Source organism: Nerophis ophidion, linkage group LG14 (genome assembly GCF_033978795.1).
Source record: "Nerophis ophidion isolate RoL-2023_Sa linkage group LG14, RoL_Noph_v1.0, whole genome shotgun sequence".
Taxonomy (NCBI): Eukaryota; Metazoa; Chordata; class Actinopteri; order Syngnathiformes; family Syngnathidae; genus Nerophis; species Nerophis ophidion.
Window position 1 is genome coordinate 54,672,619 of NC_084624.1, and position 16,658 is coordinate 54,689,276.

The 16,658-nt window shown below is 39.4% G+C and overlaps 2 protein-coding genes across 8 annotated transcripts in view; one reads left to right on the forward strand and one right to left on the reverse strand.

The window, feature by feature from the left end:
* LOC133568879 (trichohyalin-like) overlaps window positions 1-7,379 on the forward strand; it is an 85,245-nt gene extending 77,866 nt beyond the window's left edge. For all 6 annotated transcript variants that reach the window (XM_061921068.1, XM_061921067.1, XM_061921070.1 and 3 more), the window contains 3 exons: window positions 16-114; window positions 187-247; window positions 5,752-7,379. In XM_061921068.1, coding sequence (XP_061777052.1) covers window positions 16-114; window positions 187-247; window positions 5,752-5,774 — 183 coding nt within the window. In that variant the 3' untranslated portion in view covers window positions 5,775-7,379. The remainder of the gene's footprint in view (window positions 1-15; window positions 115-186; window positions 248-5,751) is intronic.
* Window positions 7,380-8,154: 775 nt separating this feature from the next.
* LOC133568881 (plexin domain-containing protein 2-like) overlaps window positions 8,155-16,658 on the reverse strand; it is a 34,407-nt gene continuing 25,903 nt past the window's right edge. For both annotated transcript variants that reach the window (XM_061921073.1, XM_061921074.1), the window contains 2 exons: window positions 14,215-14,363; window positions 8,155-9,148 (listed from right to left, as the gene is read on the reverse strand). In XM_061921073.1, coding sequence (XP_061777057.1) covers window positions 8,930-9,148; window positions 14,215-14,363 — 368 coding nt within the window. In that variant the 3' untranslated portion in view covers window positions 8,155-8,929. The remainder of the gene's footprint in view (window positions 9,149-14,214; window positions 14,364-16,658) is intronic.

A 16,658-nucleotide genomic window follows, 5' to 3' on the forward strand; every position in this document is an offset into this window, starting at 1 on the left:
TGCACATTGTTGCAGATCAGCGACATCTCCGCGAGGATCGCCGCCCTGAGGAGTGCCGGCCTCAACGTGGACCCGCAGTCCCGCGTCGCCAAGACCACGACGGTCCCAGTCATGGTAGCGTGTTGTCCTTCACACACACCTGCCAGAAATGATGTCATGGCCCTCACACCAGACGTCTTTTTCCAGCCCCTCACCCTGAACTCGTCCAGACAGCTGAGGAGACGACTGCCTGCAGTCCCACGTCCAGGTGAGAAGCCAACCACCTTTTCACTCACACTCCTATTAAAGATGCCCTGAGTGCCGTATTCTCCGGACCATAGGGCGCACCCGATTATAAGGCACACTGCTGATGAATGCTCTATTTGATCTTTTTTTCATACAAAAGATACACTGGATTATAGAGCGCATTAAAGGAGTCAATTTTTAATAGTTTTTTCCTGAATGTAAAAGACTTCCACGTGTTTTCCAACCACTGTGAGATACAGTCTGGTTTGCCGTGGGAAGTTATCTAATTTCAACTATTTGGGTTAAAAATATTTTTTTCAAACCAGTAATTCTAGTCTGCAAATGATGTGTTGTTGCCAAGTGTCGCTGCTGTATAGAGCTCGGCAGAGTAACCCTGTAATACTCTTCCATATCAGTAGGTGGCAGCAGGTAGCTAATTGCTTTGTAGATGCGGGAGGCAGTGCGCAGGTAAAAAGGTGTCTAATGCTTAAACCAAAAATAAACAAAAGGTGAGTGCCCCTAAGAGAAGGCATTAAAGCTTAGGGAAGGCTAGCCATCCATTTTTCTACCGCTTATTCCCTTGGCGGTTGCAAGGGACACTGCAGCCTATCTCAGCTACAATCGGGCGGAAGGCGGTATACACCCTGGACAAGTCACCACCTTATCGCAGGGCCAACACAGATAGACAACATTCACACACTAGGGACCATTTAGTGTTGCCAATCAACCTATCCCCAGGTGCATGTCTTTTGAAGTGGGAGGAGCCTATCCCCAGTTGCATTTCTTTGGAGGTGGGAGGGGCCTATCCCCAGGTGCATGTCTTTGGGGGTGGGAGGAAGCCGGAGTACCCGGAGGGAACCCACGCAGTCACGGGGAGAACATGCAAACTCTACACAGAAAGATCCTGAGTCCGGGATTGAACCCAGGACTACTCGTATTGTGAGGCAGACGCACTAACCCCTCATCCACCGTGCTGCCCTAGGGAAGGCTATGCAGAATGAAACCAAAACTGAACTGGCTACAAAGTCAACAAAAACAGAATGCTGGACAACAGCAAAGACTTACTGTGGAACAAAGACGGCGTCCACAAAGTACATCCGAACATGACATGACCATCAACAATGTCCCCACAAAGAAGGATAATAACTACTAAAATTTTCTTCAATATTGCTCAAAGGAAGACATGAAACTGCTACAGGAAAATAAGAGAAAAAGCCATTAAAATAGGAGCGCAATACAAGAAGTAAAACACTACACACAGGAAAACAGCAAAAAAGTCCAAATAAGTCAGGGTGTGATGTGACAGGTGGTGACAGTACACCTACTTTGAGACAAGAGCTATAGTCATGCATGCTGGCAATTATCTGGGCATGTAATAGAATTTTATTTATTTAGGTTGCTAATAAACTAACTGACTGACTAAAAGACTGACTAAAAGACTGACTAAGACTGACTAAGACTGACTAAATGACTGACTAAAAGACTGGCTAAAAGACTGACTAATAGACTGACTAAATTATTGACTAAAAGACTGACTTAATGACTTACTAAATGACTGACTAAAAGACTGACTAAGACTGGCTAAAAGACTGACTAAAAGACTGACTAAACTACTGACTAAGACTGGCTAAAAGACTGACTAAAATACTGAATAAAAGACTGACTAAATTATTGACTAAAAGACTGACTAAAAGACTGGCTAAATGACTGACTAAAAGACTGACTGAATGACTGACTAAGACTGACTAAAAGACCGACTGACTAAAAGACTGGCTAAAAGACTGACTAATAGACTGACTAAATTATTGACTAAAAGACTGACTTAATGACTTACTAAATGACTGACTAAAAGACTGACTAAACTACTGACTAAGACTGGCTAAAAGACTGACTAAAATACTGAATAAAAGACTGACTAAATTATTGACTAAAAGACTGACTAATAGACCGACTAAAAGACTGACTTAATGACTTTCTAAATGACTGACTGAAAGACTGACTAAATGACTGACTAAATGACTGACTAAGACTGACTAAAAGACTGACTAAATTATTGACTAAAACACTGACTAAGACTGGCTAAAAGACTGACTAAAAGACTGACTAAGACTGACTAAGTTATTGACTAAATGACTGACTTAAGACTGACTAAATTATTGACTAAAAGACTGACTAAATTATTGACTAAAAGACTGACTAAATTATTGACTAAAAGACTGACTTAATGACTGACTAAATGACTGGCTAAGACTGACTAAAGGACTGACTAAATGACTGACTAAAATACTGACTAAAAGACTGGCTAAAAGACTGACTAAAAGACTGACTAAATGACTGACTAAAATACTGACTAAAAGACTGACTAAATGACTGACTAAATGACTGACTAAAAGACTGACTAAGACTGGCTAAAAGACTGACTAAAAGACTGACTAAATTATTGACTAAAAGACTGACTTAATGACTTACTAAATGACTGACTAAATGACTGGCTAAGGCTGACTATAAGACTGACTAAAAGATTGACTAAATGACTGACTAAGACTGGCTAAAAGACTGACTAATAGACTGACTAAATGACTGACTAAACTACTAAGACTGGCTAAAAGACTGACTAAATGACTTACTAAATGACTGACTAAAAGACTGACTTAATGACTGACTAAAAGACTGACTAAATGACTGACTAAGACTGGCTAAAAAACTGACTAAATTATTGACTAAAAGACTAAATGACTGACTAAAAGACTGGCTTAATGACTTACTAAATGACTGATTAAAAGATTGACTAAATGACTAAGACTGGCTATAAGACTGAATAAGACTGACTAAATGACTGACTAAAAAACTGACTAAATGACTGACTAAGACTGGCTAAAAGACTGACTAAATGACTGACTAAGACTGACTAAAAGACTGGCTAAATTACTGACTAAATTATTGACTAAATGACTGACTAAGACTGACTAAAAGACTGACTAAAAGACTGACTAAATGACTGACTAAGACTGGCTAAAAGACTGACTAAATGACTGACTAAACGACTGACTAAATGACTGACTAAATTATTTACTAAATGACTAAGACTGACTAAATGATTGACTATAAGACTGACTACGACTGACTAAATGATTGACTAAAAGACTGACTAAGGCTGGCTAAAAGACTGACTAAATGACTGACTAAATTATTGACTAAATGACTGACTAAGACTGACTGAATGACTGACTAAATGATTGACTAAAAGACTGACTAAATTATTGACTAAATGACTGACTAAATGATTGACTAAAAGACTGACTAAGACTGGCTAAAAGATTGACTAAATGACTGACTAAGACTGACTAAATGACTAAGACTGGCTAAAAGACTGACTAAATGATTGACTAAAAGACTGACTAAAAGACTGACTAAGACTGACTAAATGACTGACTAAAAGACTGACTACGACTGACTAAATGACTGACTAAAAGACTGACTAAATGACTGACTAAATTATTGACTTAATGACTTACTAAATGACTGACTAAAAGACAGACTAAAAGATTGACTAAATGACTGACTAAGACTGGCTAAAAGACTGACTAAATGACTGACTAAACAACTGACTAAGACTGACTAAATGACTGACTAAAAGACTGGCTAAATTACTGACTAAAAGACTGACTAAATTATTGACTAAATGACTAAGACTGACTAAAAGACTGACAAAAAGACTGATTAAAAGACTGACTAAAAGACTGACTAAGACTGGCTAAAAGTCTGACTAAATGACTGACTAAACGACTGACTAAACGACTGACTAAACGACTGACTAAAAGACCGACTAAATTATTGACTAAATGACTAAGGCTGACTAAATGATTGACTAAAAGACTGACTACGACTGACTAAATGATTGACTAAAAGACTGAGTAAATGACTAAGACTGACTAAATTATTGACTAAATGACTGACTAAGACTGACTAAATGATTGACTAAAAGACTGACTAAATTATTGACTAAATGATTGACTAAAAGACTGACTAAGACTGGCTAAAAGACTGACTAAATGATTGACTAAAAGACTGACTAAGACTGGCTAAAAGACTGACTAAATGATTGACTAAAAGACTGACTAAATTATTGACTAAATGACTGACTAAATTATTGACTAAATGACTAAGACTGGCTAAAAGACTGACTAAATGTCTGACTAAAAGACTGACTAAAAGACTGACTAAAAGTCTGACTAAAAGACTGACTACGACTGACTAAATGATTGACTAAAAGACTGACTACGACTGACTAAATGATTGACTAAAAGACTGAGTAAATGACTGACTAAATGACTGACTAAATTATTGACTAAAAGACTGACTTAATGACTTACTAAATGACTGACTAAAAGACAGACTAAATGACTGGCTAAGACTGACTAAAAGATTGACTAAATGACTGACTAAGACTGGCTAAAAGACTGACTAAATGACTGACTAAACAACTGACTAAGACTGACTAAATGACTGACTAAAAGACTGGCTAAATTACTGACTAAAAGACTGACTAAATTATTGACTAAATGACTAAGACTGACTAAAAGACTGACAAAAAGACTGATTAAAAGACCGACTAAATAACTGACTAAAAGACTGACTAAGACTGGCTAAAAGTCTGACTAAATGACTGACTAAACGACTGACTAAACGACTGACTAAACGACTGACTAAAAGACCGACTAAATTATTGACTAAATGACTGACTAAATGACTAAGGCTGACTAAATGATTGACTAAAAGACTGACTAAAAGACTGACTACGACTGACTAAACGATTGACTAAAAGACTGAGTAAATGACTAAGACTGACTAAATTATTGACTAAATGACTGACTAAGACTGACTAAATGATTGACTAAAAGACTGACTAAATTATTGACTAAGACTGGCTAAATGATTGACTAAAAGACTGACTAAATTATTGACTAAATGACTGACTAAATTATTGACTAAATGACTAAGACTGGCTAAAAGACTGACTAAATGTCTGACTAAAAGACTGACTAAAAGACTGACTAAAAGACTGACTAAATGTCTGACTAAAAGACTGACTACGACTGACTAAATGATTGACTAAAAGACTGAGTAAATGACTGACTAAAAGACTGACTAAAAGACTGACTAAATGTCTGACTAAAAGACTTGACTAAATGTCTGACTAAAAGACTGACTAAATGACTCACTAAAAAGCTGACTAAATGACTAACTGATAGACAAACCAACATTAACAATTACATAACCTGCTGGTGGCAGTAATAAAAGAGCAAACAGGTGTCATTAAAAAGAAAAAAACTGAAGCTAAGAACACAAAACTGACATGCAGGATGTTTTTTTTCTATTTAAAAAAATGTACATATATTTTGGGGTTTGAAAATGGTCCAGTATGCGCTTCTCGTTGGAAAAAGTTTGGACGCCCCACAGTTGATTTAGTATTGATTCATACACTTTTTTTTTTTTAACCTAAATATATGTCTTGTTGTGTTTCAGAAGACAAGATGAGCTCACCTTGAAGAAACGCCGGCCTGCCATCTGCGGTTTTAAAAGTGCCTTCAGTCATCACTTGCAGGTTTCGTCTAACATGCAACATATAAGTAACATAAAGTGTATTAATCATCTTCAAATAGTTTATAAATGATGACTTTCCGGAAGAAAAGAACAGCCAAGACAAATGTTTATGTGTACACATATCTTTGTGAGCATTTCTAATACAGTAGTGTACATACAGTATCTGAGCAGCACTCAGTTTATTGCCAAAAGTATTTGGCCACCCCATCCAAATGATGAGAATCAGGTGTCTTAATCACTTAGCCTGGTGTATAATAAATCAAGCACTTTGGCACGGAGACTGTTTCTACAAACATTTGTGATTTCAGTGATTTCCAGCGTGGAACTGTCACAGGATGCCAGTCGGGAAATTTCCTCGCTCCTAAATATTCCAAAGTCGACTTTATTATAACAAAAGTGAAGAGTTTGGGGAACAACAGCAACTCAGCCACCAAGCGGTAGGCCACGTAAATCGACAGGGAGGGGTCGGCGGATGTTAAAGACTTTCTGCACGATTCCAAACTTCATGTGACCTTCCAATTAGCCCACGTACAGTACGCGGAGAGCTTCATGGAATGGGTTTCCATGGCCGAGCGGCTGCATCTAAACCATGCATCACCAAGTCCAATGCAGTGGTGTATAAAGCACGTCACCACTGGACTCTAAAGCAGTGGAGACGTCTTCTCTGGACTGATGAGTCCCGCTTTTCCATCTGGCAATCTGATGGACCAGTCTGGGTTTGGAGGTTGCCAGGAGAACGCTACATTCCTGGGCATGACGTTAAAGGGCATCCGGCAGTGGAGGCTTCTTTACGGGGTCTTGGGGCAATCAGAGGTTAACCTCTTTACTACTGTTACCCCAGGTGGACCTTGGCAAAGGCCTAGTACCTGACTGCTCCCTAGCCAGGGATACGGGGAAGATCTCAACGGCGGAGCAGGCGGAAGACGGTAGATGTAAGAACCACCACAACGGCTGCGATGGCGGAAGAAGGCGCTCCCACATCCATGTGGGCCCAGTTATGGGGAAATAACAACCCAATACCTCGGGTGGGGAACAGGCGGAGGATGATCGCTAAGCCTATGGAGCGTCACGATGGCGGGGGAAGGCTGCAGCAGAAAAGGCTCCCCAGTCGTCTTGGACTCCATGCCACTGGACCCTGACCCGGATCTGTCAAGGATGGTGTGGTGACTGCCTGTGCACCAGTCTCCACCCGTTAAACAAAGTCAGGCACAGGCATCCTCCATAAAAGGATACCGCCCCCCTACCAGGAGGACCGTCATACTCGCTTTGAGAGACCGCCGATGATGATGACATTTCGGACTGCATTGTGTTGAGTGTGAAATTTGGTGGAGGAGGAATTATGGAGATTGATTTTTTTCAGGAGTTGTACGTGGCCCCTTAGTTCCAGTAGAAGGAAGGTTGAATGCTCCAGGACACCAAAACATTCAGGACAATTCCATGGGATGCCACTTCAAGTTCTCATGTGGGTCAAAGCAGGTGGCCAAATACTTTTGGGAATGTATGTCGTCGTTTTTCTGAGATGTGGAAAATAAAAATGAAGAGCATCTGCACTTTTGACCTGGTGAACCTGTGCCGGACCTGCGCACGGAGGAATTCAGTCTGTATTTTGGAAAAGAGGAAATGACACCCGGCCAAGACATTCCGCCGTGTGAGGAAGTTTTCCGGCCGCTGACACATAACAGCCATCTCGGGGAGAAAATAGCCAAAAAGTCGGAGACTTCTCTCTCTCTCTTTCTCTCTCTCGTCCGCCGTAAACACCAGCAAACAACTTTGAGTCAAAACAAGATTCTTCTTCTCGACCATACTTGCTAACCTTGAGACCTCCGAATTCAGGAGATTGGGGGGTATTTATTTTATTTATATATATATATATATATATATATATATATATATATATATATGTATACATGCTTATATATGTTTATATATACATAGGTAAATATATATATTGTTTATATATGTATATAATATGTGTATATATGTACATGTATGTATATATGTATATATATATGTTTGTGTGTATATATGTATACATGTTTAGATATAAATATATATATATATGTTTATATATATGTGTTTAGATATATGTATGTGTATATATGTTTGTATATATATATATATATGTGTGTGTGTATATACATATGTATGTATATATCTATGTATATACATATATATATATTTATGTATATATAAATGTTTATGTATATATATGTTTATATATATATGAACACAGTATGTGTATATATGTATGTATATATATAATAAATACTTGAATTTCAGTGAATTCAAGTGAATTCTAGCTATATATATTATACATAATATATATATATATATATATATATATATATATACATACATACACACACACAAGTACAAAGCTTTGCCTTTGAAGGAGCATAGTTATGGGCAGCATCTGTGACATTTAATTTGCAGGAAAGGAGTGAGTTTAGGGTTGAATTATCCATCCTTGTTCTATTCTCTGTCACTATCTTTCTAACCATGTATTGCTGTGTGTTACGCACTAAAGTGCCTTCATCAAATCTACCAGAGTCTGGAATCTTCCATCTCTCCCTAGCGTACCCCTTTCCCCCTTCGAGCTGTCCTGGATGAACTGAAATTCTTGTTTCCAACCATTTTGGAACTTTCAAGCGTACTTCTTCTTCTTACTCGTCGTCGACCATGACTGTCTCTTCTTCATTCTTCTGCTTCGTCTCTGTTATGTTTTTTTGGACATTACTACTTGCCGTAGTTTTGAAGCAACTTGTTGTGTGTGCAGTTGTGCACTGAGCTCCAAAAGCCGTGGATGTTATAACGTGACTGGAGGGAAAGCGGACGTGACGACAGTCTGTCCTTACTGAAAACGGGAGAAATTCGTGAGAATGGTTGTCCCATAAGATTTTCGGAAGAGGCACTAAAATTCGGGAGTGTCCCAGAAAAAGCGGGAGGGTTGGCAAGTATGGTCTCGACGGACACCTTCTTAAAGCAATGAAGGGGCGTGAAAATAATGTGCTGATTTCCTCATAGAGGCATCCACGTCTTCCTCTCTGCACGGCGTAACGAGAGAAAATGTCCCGAAGCATTCTGGGAGGTGTAGTCTTGGTCAGGAGCTCTCCCGGCTGAGGAAACGCTCCCTGGGGTCCGGGACGATAAATCCTTCCTTCTGGTCGCTCTCTCGCCTGATCGTCATGACGAAGGATTGTTTGGGGTCGATGACCGCCGCACTGTCTTTGTCCCGCCGGCCCAGGTTTTCTACCTCGGCGTAGGACGGGTGACCGGAGCCCCGCCGGAACTTCATAGTGGGCCAACTGGCCGGGCGACGCTGCGAACACAGACGTGCACAAAAAAAAAGGGCGACATCATTGGCATGGAATCCTGGCCTTTTGGCAAATTTGGAATAATTTCCATGCATCGTACTGAACTGTTGTCCCTTTTCTTAGCATCACATTTGCACGGTTTAATGACGACTGGGGTTGCAAAATTACGGGAATACTCAAAGTTGGAAACTTTCCATCGGAATTAAAGGCCTACTGAAATGAGATGTTCTTATTTAAACGGGGATAGAAGGTCCATTCTATGTGTCATACTTCATCATTTCGCGATATTGCCATTTTTTTGCTGAAAGGATTTAGTAGAGAACATCCACGATAAAGTTCGCAACTTTGGGTCGCTAATAAAAAAGCCAAGCAGACGATGTGCGTGTGACGTCACGGGTTGTGGAGCTCCTCACATCTGAACATTGTTTACAATCATGGCCACCAGCAGCGAGAGCGATTCGGACCGAGAAAGCGACAATTTCACGATTAATTTGAGCGAGGACGAAAGATTCGTGGATGAGAAAAGTTAGAGTGAAGGACTAGGGAAAAAAAAAGGCAAGGGCAGTGGGAGCGATTCAGATGTTATTAGACACACTTAATTGGATATCCATCCATTTTCTACCGCTTATTCCCTTTCGGGGTCGCGGGGGGCGCTGGCGCCTATCTCAGCTTCAATCAGGCGGATGGCGGGGTACACCCTGGACAAGTCGCCACCTCATCGAAGGGCCAACACAGATAGACATACAACATTCACACTCACATTCACACACTAGGGCCAATTTAGTTTTGCCAATCAACCTATCCCCAGGTGCATGTCTTTGGAGGTGGGAGGGGCCTATCCCCAGGTGCATGTCTTTGGAGGTGGGAGAATTGGATAATTCAGGAAAATCCCTTATCTGCTTATTGTGCTACTAGTGTTTTAATGAGATTATATGGTACCTGAAAGTCGGAGGGGTGTGGCCACGGGTGTGGTGACCGCCAGTGTCTCTGAGGGAAACTAAGTTTCTTGACAAGGCGAAGCAAAGGCAGCTGTTGGGGCCAGGCTTAGCCTTTTTTTCAAGAGAGTCCACAGCTGCCTTTTAGACAGGTGCACGAGGAACGACGCAGGCTATCCGCTCATGTCTACGGTAAGAGCCGACTTTTTACCACCATTTTCTCACCGAAACCTGCCGTTCGACATGTGGTAGGGAACCATGTCCGCTTGACCGCTCCGTTCCATAGTAAAGCTTCACCGTCATCTTTCGGGAATATAAACAAGGAAACACCGGCTGTGTTTGTGTTGCTAAAGGCAGCCGCAATACACCGCTTCCCACCTACAGCTTTCTTCTTTGACGTCTCCATTATTCATTGAACAAATTGCAAAATATTCAGCAACACAGATGTCCAGAATACTGTGTACTGTGGAATTATGCGATGTAAAGAGACGACTTATAGCTGAGAAATTTAAAATTGCAATTTAGTAAACTAAAAAGGTCGTATTGGCATGTGTTGCAATGTTAATATTTCATCATTGATATATAAACTATCAGACTGTGTGGTCGGTAGTAGTGGCTTTCAGTAGGCCTTTAATGGGAATAAACATTGAATGCAACATTCTAGATCTTGCAGTATGATTATTAGCTAAAACAACCTGATTTCATGCAAATTCAGTAGAATCTCAACCCTGCACTGTGCATTCCTCCCTCACATGTGCAGATAATTCCCAGCATGTTACACACTAATATTCAGTAATAAACATTCATTCACTTTCTTCTTTCCTTCATGGATCTAAACTTTACCGCTGCTGGTAGTTTTTTCTGTATTTTTATTTAATAAGTTGTAAGTGTATTTACTTCAGTATAAAAGTGTAAAAAGTGTTTTGCTTGGGCCATGAAATGATGATAATGCTGTGCCAGGGCATACATGCATTATTTATTATTATTTATTTAACACTTAAATCTCCAGAGTCTACTTCAGATCTATTCCTCAATTCTAAGTTGTTGTGGTTCTTTGGTTTGTTTTCTGCCCTTTTTTGTCAAAGGAAACTGCTTTTTTTTTTTTTTTTTTTTAATGGCAAACACGCAAAATTTTACACAAAATATATTTGTATGAGTGGAATATTTGATGTGAAGTAATGGGAGCCTTGGGTAGGTCAATAATTCATAATAACATTGATTTTTGATTCAATATTATGTTTCGAGCAATGACAGTTTGAAAGAAAAAAAAAAAGCAGTTTTGTTTTATTAGTCAACATTGCAACTTTTTCTAGATTACATTTCACCCGTAAGTTTTTTAGCCACTTTTGTTATTTTAATAGAATTTTTATCGTTTATCGTAATGCAGAGTCAGCGTCTGTGCATCGGTAAACAATGACGGTGATGATGTCACTTGGTAACTTGCTAACGTTGATGATTTTAGCTTGTCCTGAAGAATTTGGTAGCGAATCCTCCTTTTTCATTGTCCCATTTACTCTCTGTTAAGCAGCAGTCCCATTGGCAGCAAAACAGACCCAGAGCATAATACTACCACCAACATGCTTGACAGTAGGTATGGTGTTCCTGGGATTAAAGGCCTCACCTTTTCTCCTCCAAACATATTGCTGGGTATTGTAGTCAAACAGCTTAGTTTTTGTTTCATCTGACCACAGAACTTTCCTCCAGATAGTCTTAACTTTGTCTATGTGATGTCAGATGAAACAAAAATGTAGCTGTTTGGCCACAATACCCAGCAATATGTTTGGAGGAGAAAATCATCAGCCTGGAGGTTGGGTCTTGGGCACAGTTGGGTGTTCCAACAGGACAATGACCCCAAACACACCTCAAAAGTGCTAAAGGAATGGCTACATAAAGATAGAATGGCCTTCCCAAAGTCCTGATGTGTGGACAATGCTGAGGAAACAAGTCCATGTCAGAAAAGCAACACATTGAGCAGTGAAACTTCCCAAGGGACATGTAAGCAAATATTAACATCGCTGTACGTATACTTTTGACCCAGCACATTTTTAGTAGAGCCATAATAAATTCATAAAAAAAGCAAACTTCATGAATGTTTTTTGTGAGCAACAAGTATGTGCTCCAATCACTACATCACAAAAAAATAAGAGTTGTAGAAATGATTGGAAAGTCAAGACAGCCATGACATCATGTTCTTTACAAGTGTATATATATATATATATATATATATATATATATATATATATGTATATATATATATACTCATAAATATATATATATATAAATCTATATATATGTATGTATATATATATATATATATATATATATATATATATATATATATATATATATATATATATATATATATATATATATATATATACACATACATACAAACCCTGTTTCCATATGAGTTGGGAAATTGTGTTAGATGTAAATATAAACAGAATACAATGATTTGCAAATCCTTTTCAAGCCATATTCAGTTGAATATGCTACAAAGACAACATATTTGATGTTCAAACTGATAAACATTTTTTCTTTTGCGAATAATCATTAACTTTAGAATTTGATGCCAGCAACACGTGACAAAGAAGTTGGGAAAAGTGGCAATAAATACTGATAAATTTGAGAAATGCTCATCAAACACTTATTTGGAACATCCCACAGGTGTGCAGGCTAATTGGGAACAGGTGGGTGCCATGATTGGCTATAAAAGCAGCTTCCATGAAATGCTAAGTAATTCACAAACAAGGATGGGGGGAGGGTCACCAATTTTTAAGCAAATTGTCGAACAGTTTTAGAACAACATTTCTCAACGAGCTATTGCAAGGAACTTAGGGATTTTACCATATATGGTCCGTAAAATCATCGAAAGGTTCAGAGAATCTGGAGAAATCACTGCACGTAAGCGATGATAATACAGGCCTTTGACCCCTCAGGCGGTACTGCATCAAAAACCGACATCAGTGTGTAAAGGATATCACTACATGGGCTCAGGAACACTTCATAAAACCACTGTCAGTAACTATAGTTTGTCGCTACATCTGTAAGTGCAAGTTAAAACTCTGCTATGCAAAGCCAAACCCATTTATCAACAACATCCAGAAACGCCGCCGGCTTCGCTGGGCCCGAGCTCACCTAAGATGGACTGATGCAAAGTGGAAAAGTGTTCTGTGGTCTGATGAGTCCACATTTCAAATTATATTTGGAAACTGTGGTTGTCCTCCTGAACAAAGAGGAAAATAACCATCCGGATTGTTATAGGCGCAAAGTTCAAAAGCCAGCATCTGTGATGGTATGGGGGTGTATTAGTGCCCAAGGCATGGGTAACTTACACATCTGTGAAGGCACCATTAATGCTGAATGGTCCATACAGGTTGTGGAGCAACATATGTTGTCATCCAAGCAACGTTATCATGGACGCCCCTGCTTATTTCAGCAAGACAAGTGTTGCAACAGTGTGGTTTCATAGTAAAAGAGTGCGGGTACTTTCCTGGCCCGCCTGCAGTCCAGACCTGTCTCCCATCGAAAATGTGTGGGCATTATGAAGCGTAAAATACAAGAGCAGAGACCCCGGACTGTTGAACGACTGAAGCTCTACATAAAACAAGAATAGGAAAGAATTCCACTTTCAAAGCTTCAACAATTAGTTTCCTCAGTTCCCAAACATTTTTTGACTGTTTTTAAAAGAAAAGGTGATGTAACACAGTGGTGAACATGCCCTTTCCCAACTACTTTGGCACGTGTTGCAGCCGTGAAATTCAAAGTTAATTATTATTTGCAAAAAAAAAAAAGTTAATGAATTTGACAATCAAATATCTTGTCTTAATGACATCCAAAGGCAAATTCCTACATTATTTGCTGTTCCAAGCTGCCATAACTGCGATGTGGCCCTCAATGAAAAGGAGTTTGTCATCCCTGTTATAAAGTACAGGGATCTGTTCCATTGCATAGTTTAATGTTTTGCTCGTATTTGCTTCATGTGTCGGAATATAAGCACTACTAAAGAAGTCTTTAACAGACAGTGTCATAAGTTACGTCAAATAATAATCTATGAATTGTTTTATTATATTTATATTTTTTTTGGCACACACACACACACACGCACACACAAAAGAAGCCATCAGCTGACTGACCTCCAGGAAGAAGAGGCTGACACTGGACGTGGGATGGTGGTACATGTAGACGGACACAAGGACCACCGCCGCCATTACCGCCGTCACTATGACGATACCCGCCAGCAAGCCCACCTTCTCTCTCTGGCCCGTGTCGTTCTCGCCGTCGGCTGCGGAAAGATGACAAACACTATTTGATCAACAGTCATGCCTTTACAGATACCACAATGTGAAAAGTGCAGGTTTACACTCCGCCCCGAAATGACAAAATAACAATGTGCCAGATGTTGTTGTTCCACTCCAGTCCTGTAGGGGGCAGCAATTGACAATGACAAACATAGTTTTGGTCCCATTTCTTACTAGCCGAACTCACAAAAAGGCTTTCTCTCAAATTGTTATAGGATAATCAGTCTACTGGGGCGGTATAGCTCGGTTGGTAGAGTGGCCGTGCCAGCAACTTGAGGGTTCCAGGTTCGATCCCGGCTTCTGCCACCCTAATCACTGCCGTTGTGTCCTTGGGCACTTTACCCACCTGCTCCCAGTGCCACCCACACTGCTTTAAATGTCACTTAGATATTGAGTTTACTATGTAAAAGCACTTTGAGTCACTAGAGAAAAGCGCTATATAAATATCATTCACTTCACTACGTCACAGGTGTGCACATCAACATTCTTTACATTTTTGCACAGTATAAGCCGAAATAAAATCCAAAATGTGACATTTTATAGGACTTGCTGCAAACTATTTTGAAGCAAGATAATAATAGATTTTATTTGTAAAAAGCACTTTACATTGAGTAAACAACTTCAAAGTGCTATAGTGTATTATAAAAAAATTAAAAGGTAATAAAATAAATACAAATAAAAACTAGAACTAGTATGCATACATCTAAAGAAAAGCTTTTTTTTTTTTTTTTAAGAATGTTTTTAAAGCCTTTTTTAAAATCATCAACAGTCTGTGGTGCACTCAGGTGGTCAGGGAGAGTGTTCCACAGACTGGGAGCGGCGGAGCAGAAAGCCCGATCTCCCACTGTTTGTAGCTTTGGCCTCAGAGGTTGGAGGAGATTAGCTTGTCCGGATCGGAGGTGTTCCATCCATCCATTTTCTACCGCTTGTCCCTTTCTGTTTTGATGAGCGTGCATTACATGGGTGGTAACTGTTACTATGTACATAGTTTTTAGTCCGATGGTGCTCAGCTCTTAGTGCCAGCTCAGTTGGATGACACATGGACATACAGGCCAACGGGGGAAATATATGCCTGTTAGCCTGTATGTCAAAATATATTTTTGACAATTAACATTTGTGTAATGTTCATATTGTTGTTACTCAGTTGCCGTTTGTGGGTCTGATGGACTGAACAGATGTTCACCTTATCCCAATAAACATCTGTTCAGTATTTAAACAGAAAAGTGTTTGATTGTAGGGCATTAAAAGCCACAAAATGTGACGGGTGCATCAGACCCACAAACGCTGGCTGAGTAACAACAACATGAATGTTGCACAGGAAATTTCTCTGCCAGTTTCCGCATCCCACAGGGATTCTTCTTTTGTGTTTCTGCACCTGCGGTTCCCACACAAGGTTGCAACATTGTTTGTTAACACTGCCTGCTCTCATTTTCTCGCACATTTGACCCTTTGATGTTCTGTGTACCTACACTCTGTCCTCCTCCTGTCTAGGCCTGCAGTGTGTTCGATACAATTAATTAATTGTATCATTTTTCTTTTAATAAAAAAATTAAAACGGGTCCCACAGACCCGAACACCAAACAAAGGTTAAAATAGCCTAATTTCTGTGTAAAATGTGTTGGTTTCCATCTGTTTACTCATGAAGAATGGTGTCTGGGGCACATAGTTTTACAATAATGCCATCTGCTGGACCTCATGGGTCAGTGCCCCGTTTGACCTCAACGCAAGGAGGCAACCGTGGGTGAAACAGTAAATCTGTAGATTACATTTCTTTTTGGTTGCAGATTTGGTACAGCATGGCAACATAAGCTAGCTGAATTCGGTTTGGATAAAAACTCAAACTAAAAACAACAGCACTGGAGGGAGCATAATGTGTCATGAAGAGAATATGAATACTTCTACATATTTAGGGGAATTAAATTAAAAATCTATTTTATATTTAATTAGGATCATGATTTATGTTATGTTAGGCCAGCAGAGGTCTTTTATGGACTGGATTCTCACTGTTATGTTATATCAACTATGGACTGGACTCTAACTGTTATGTTAGATCAACTATGGACTGGATTCTCACTGTTATGTTATATCAACTATGGACTGAACTCTCACTGTTATGTTAGATCCACTATGGACTGGACTCTCACTGTTATGTTAGATCCACTATGGACTGGACTCTCACACTATTATGTTATATCAACTATGGACTGGACTCTAACTGTTATGTTAGATCAACTATGGACTGGATTCTCACTGTTATGTTATATCAACTATGGACTGAA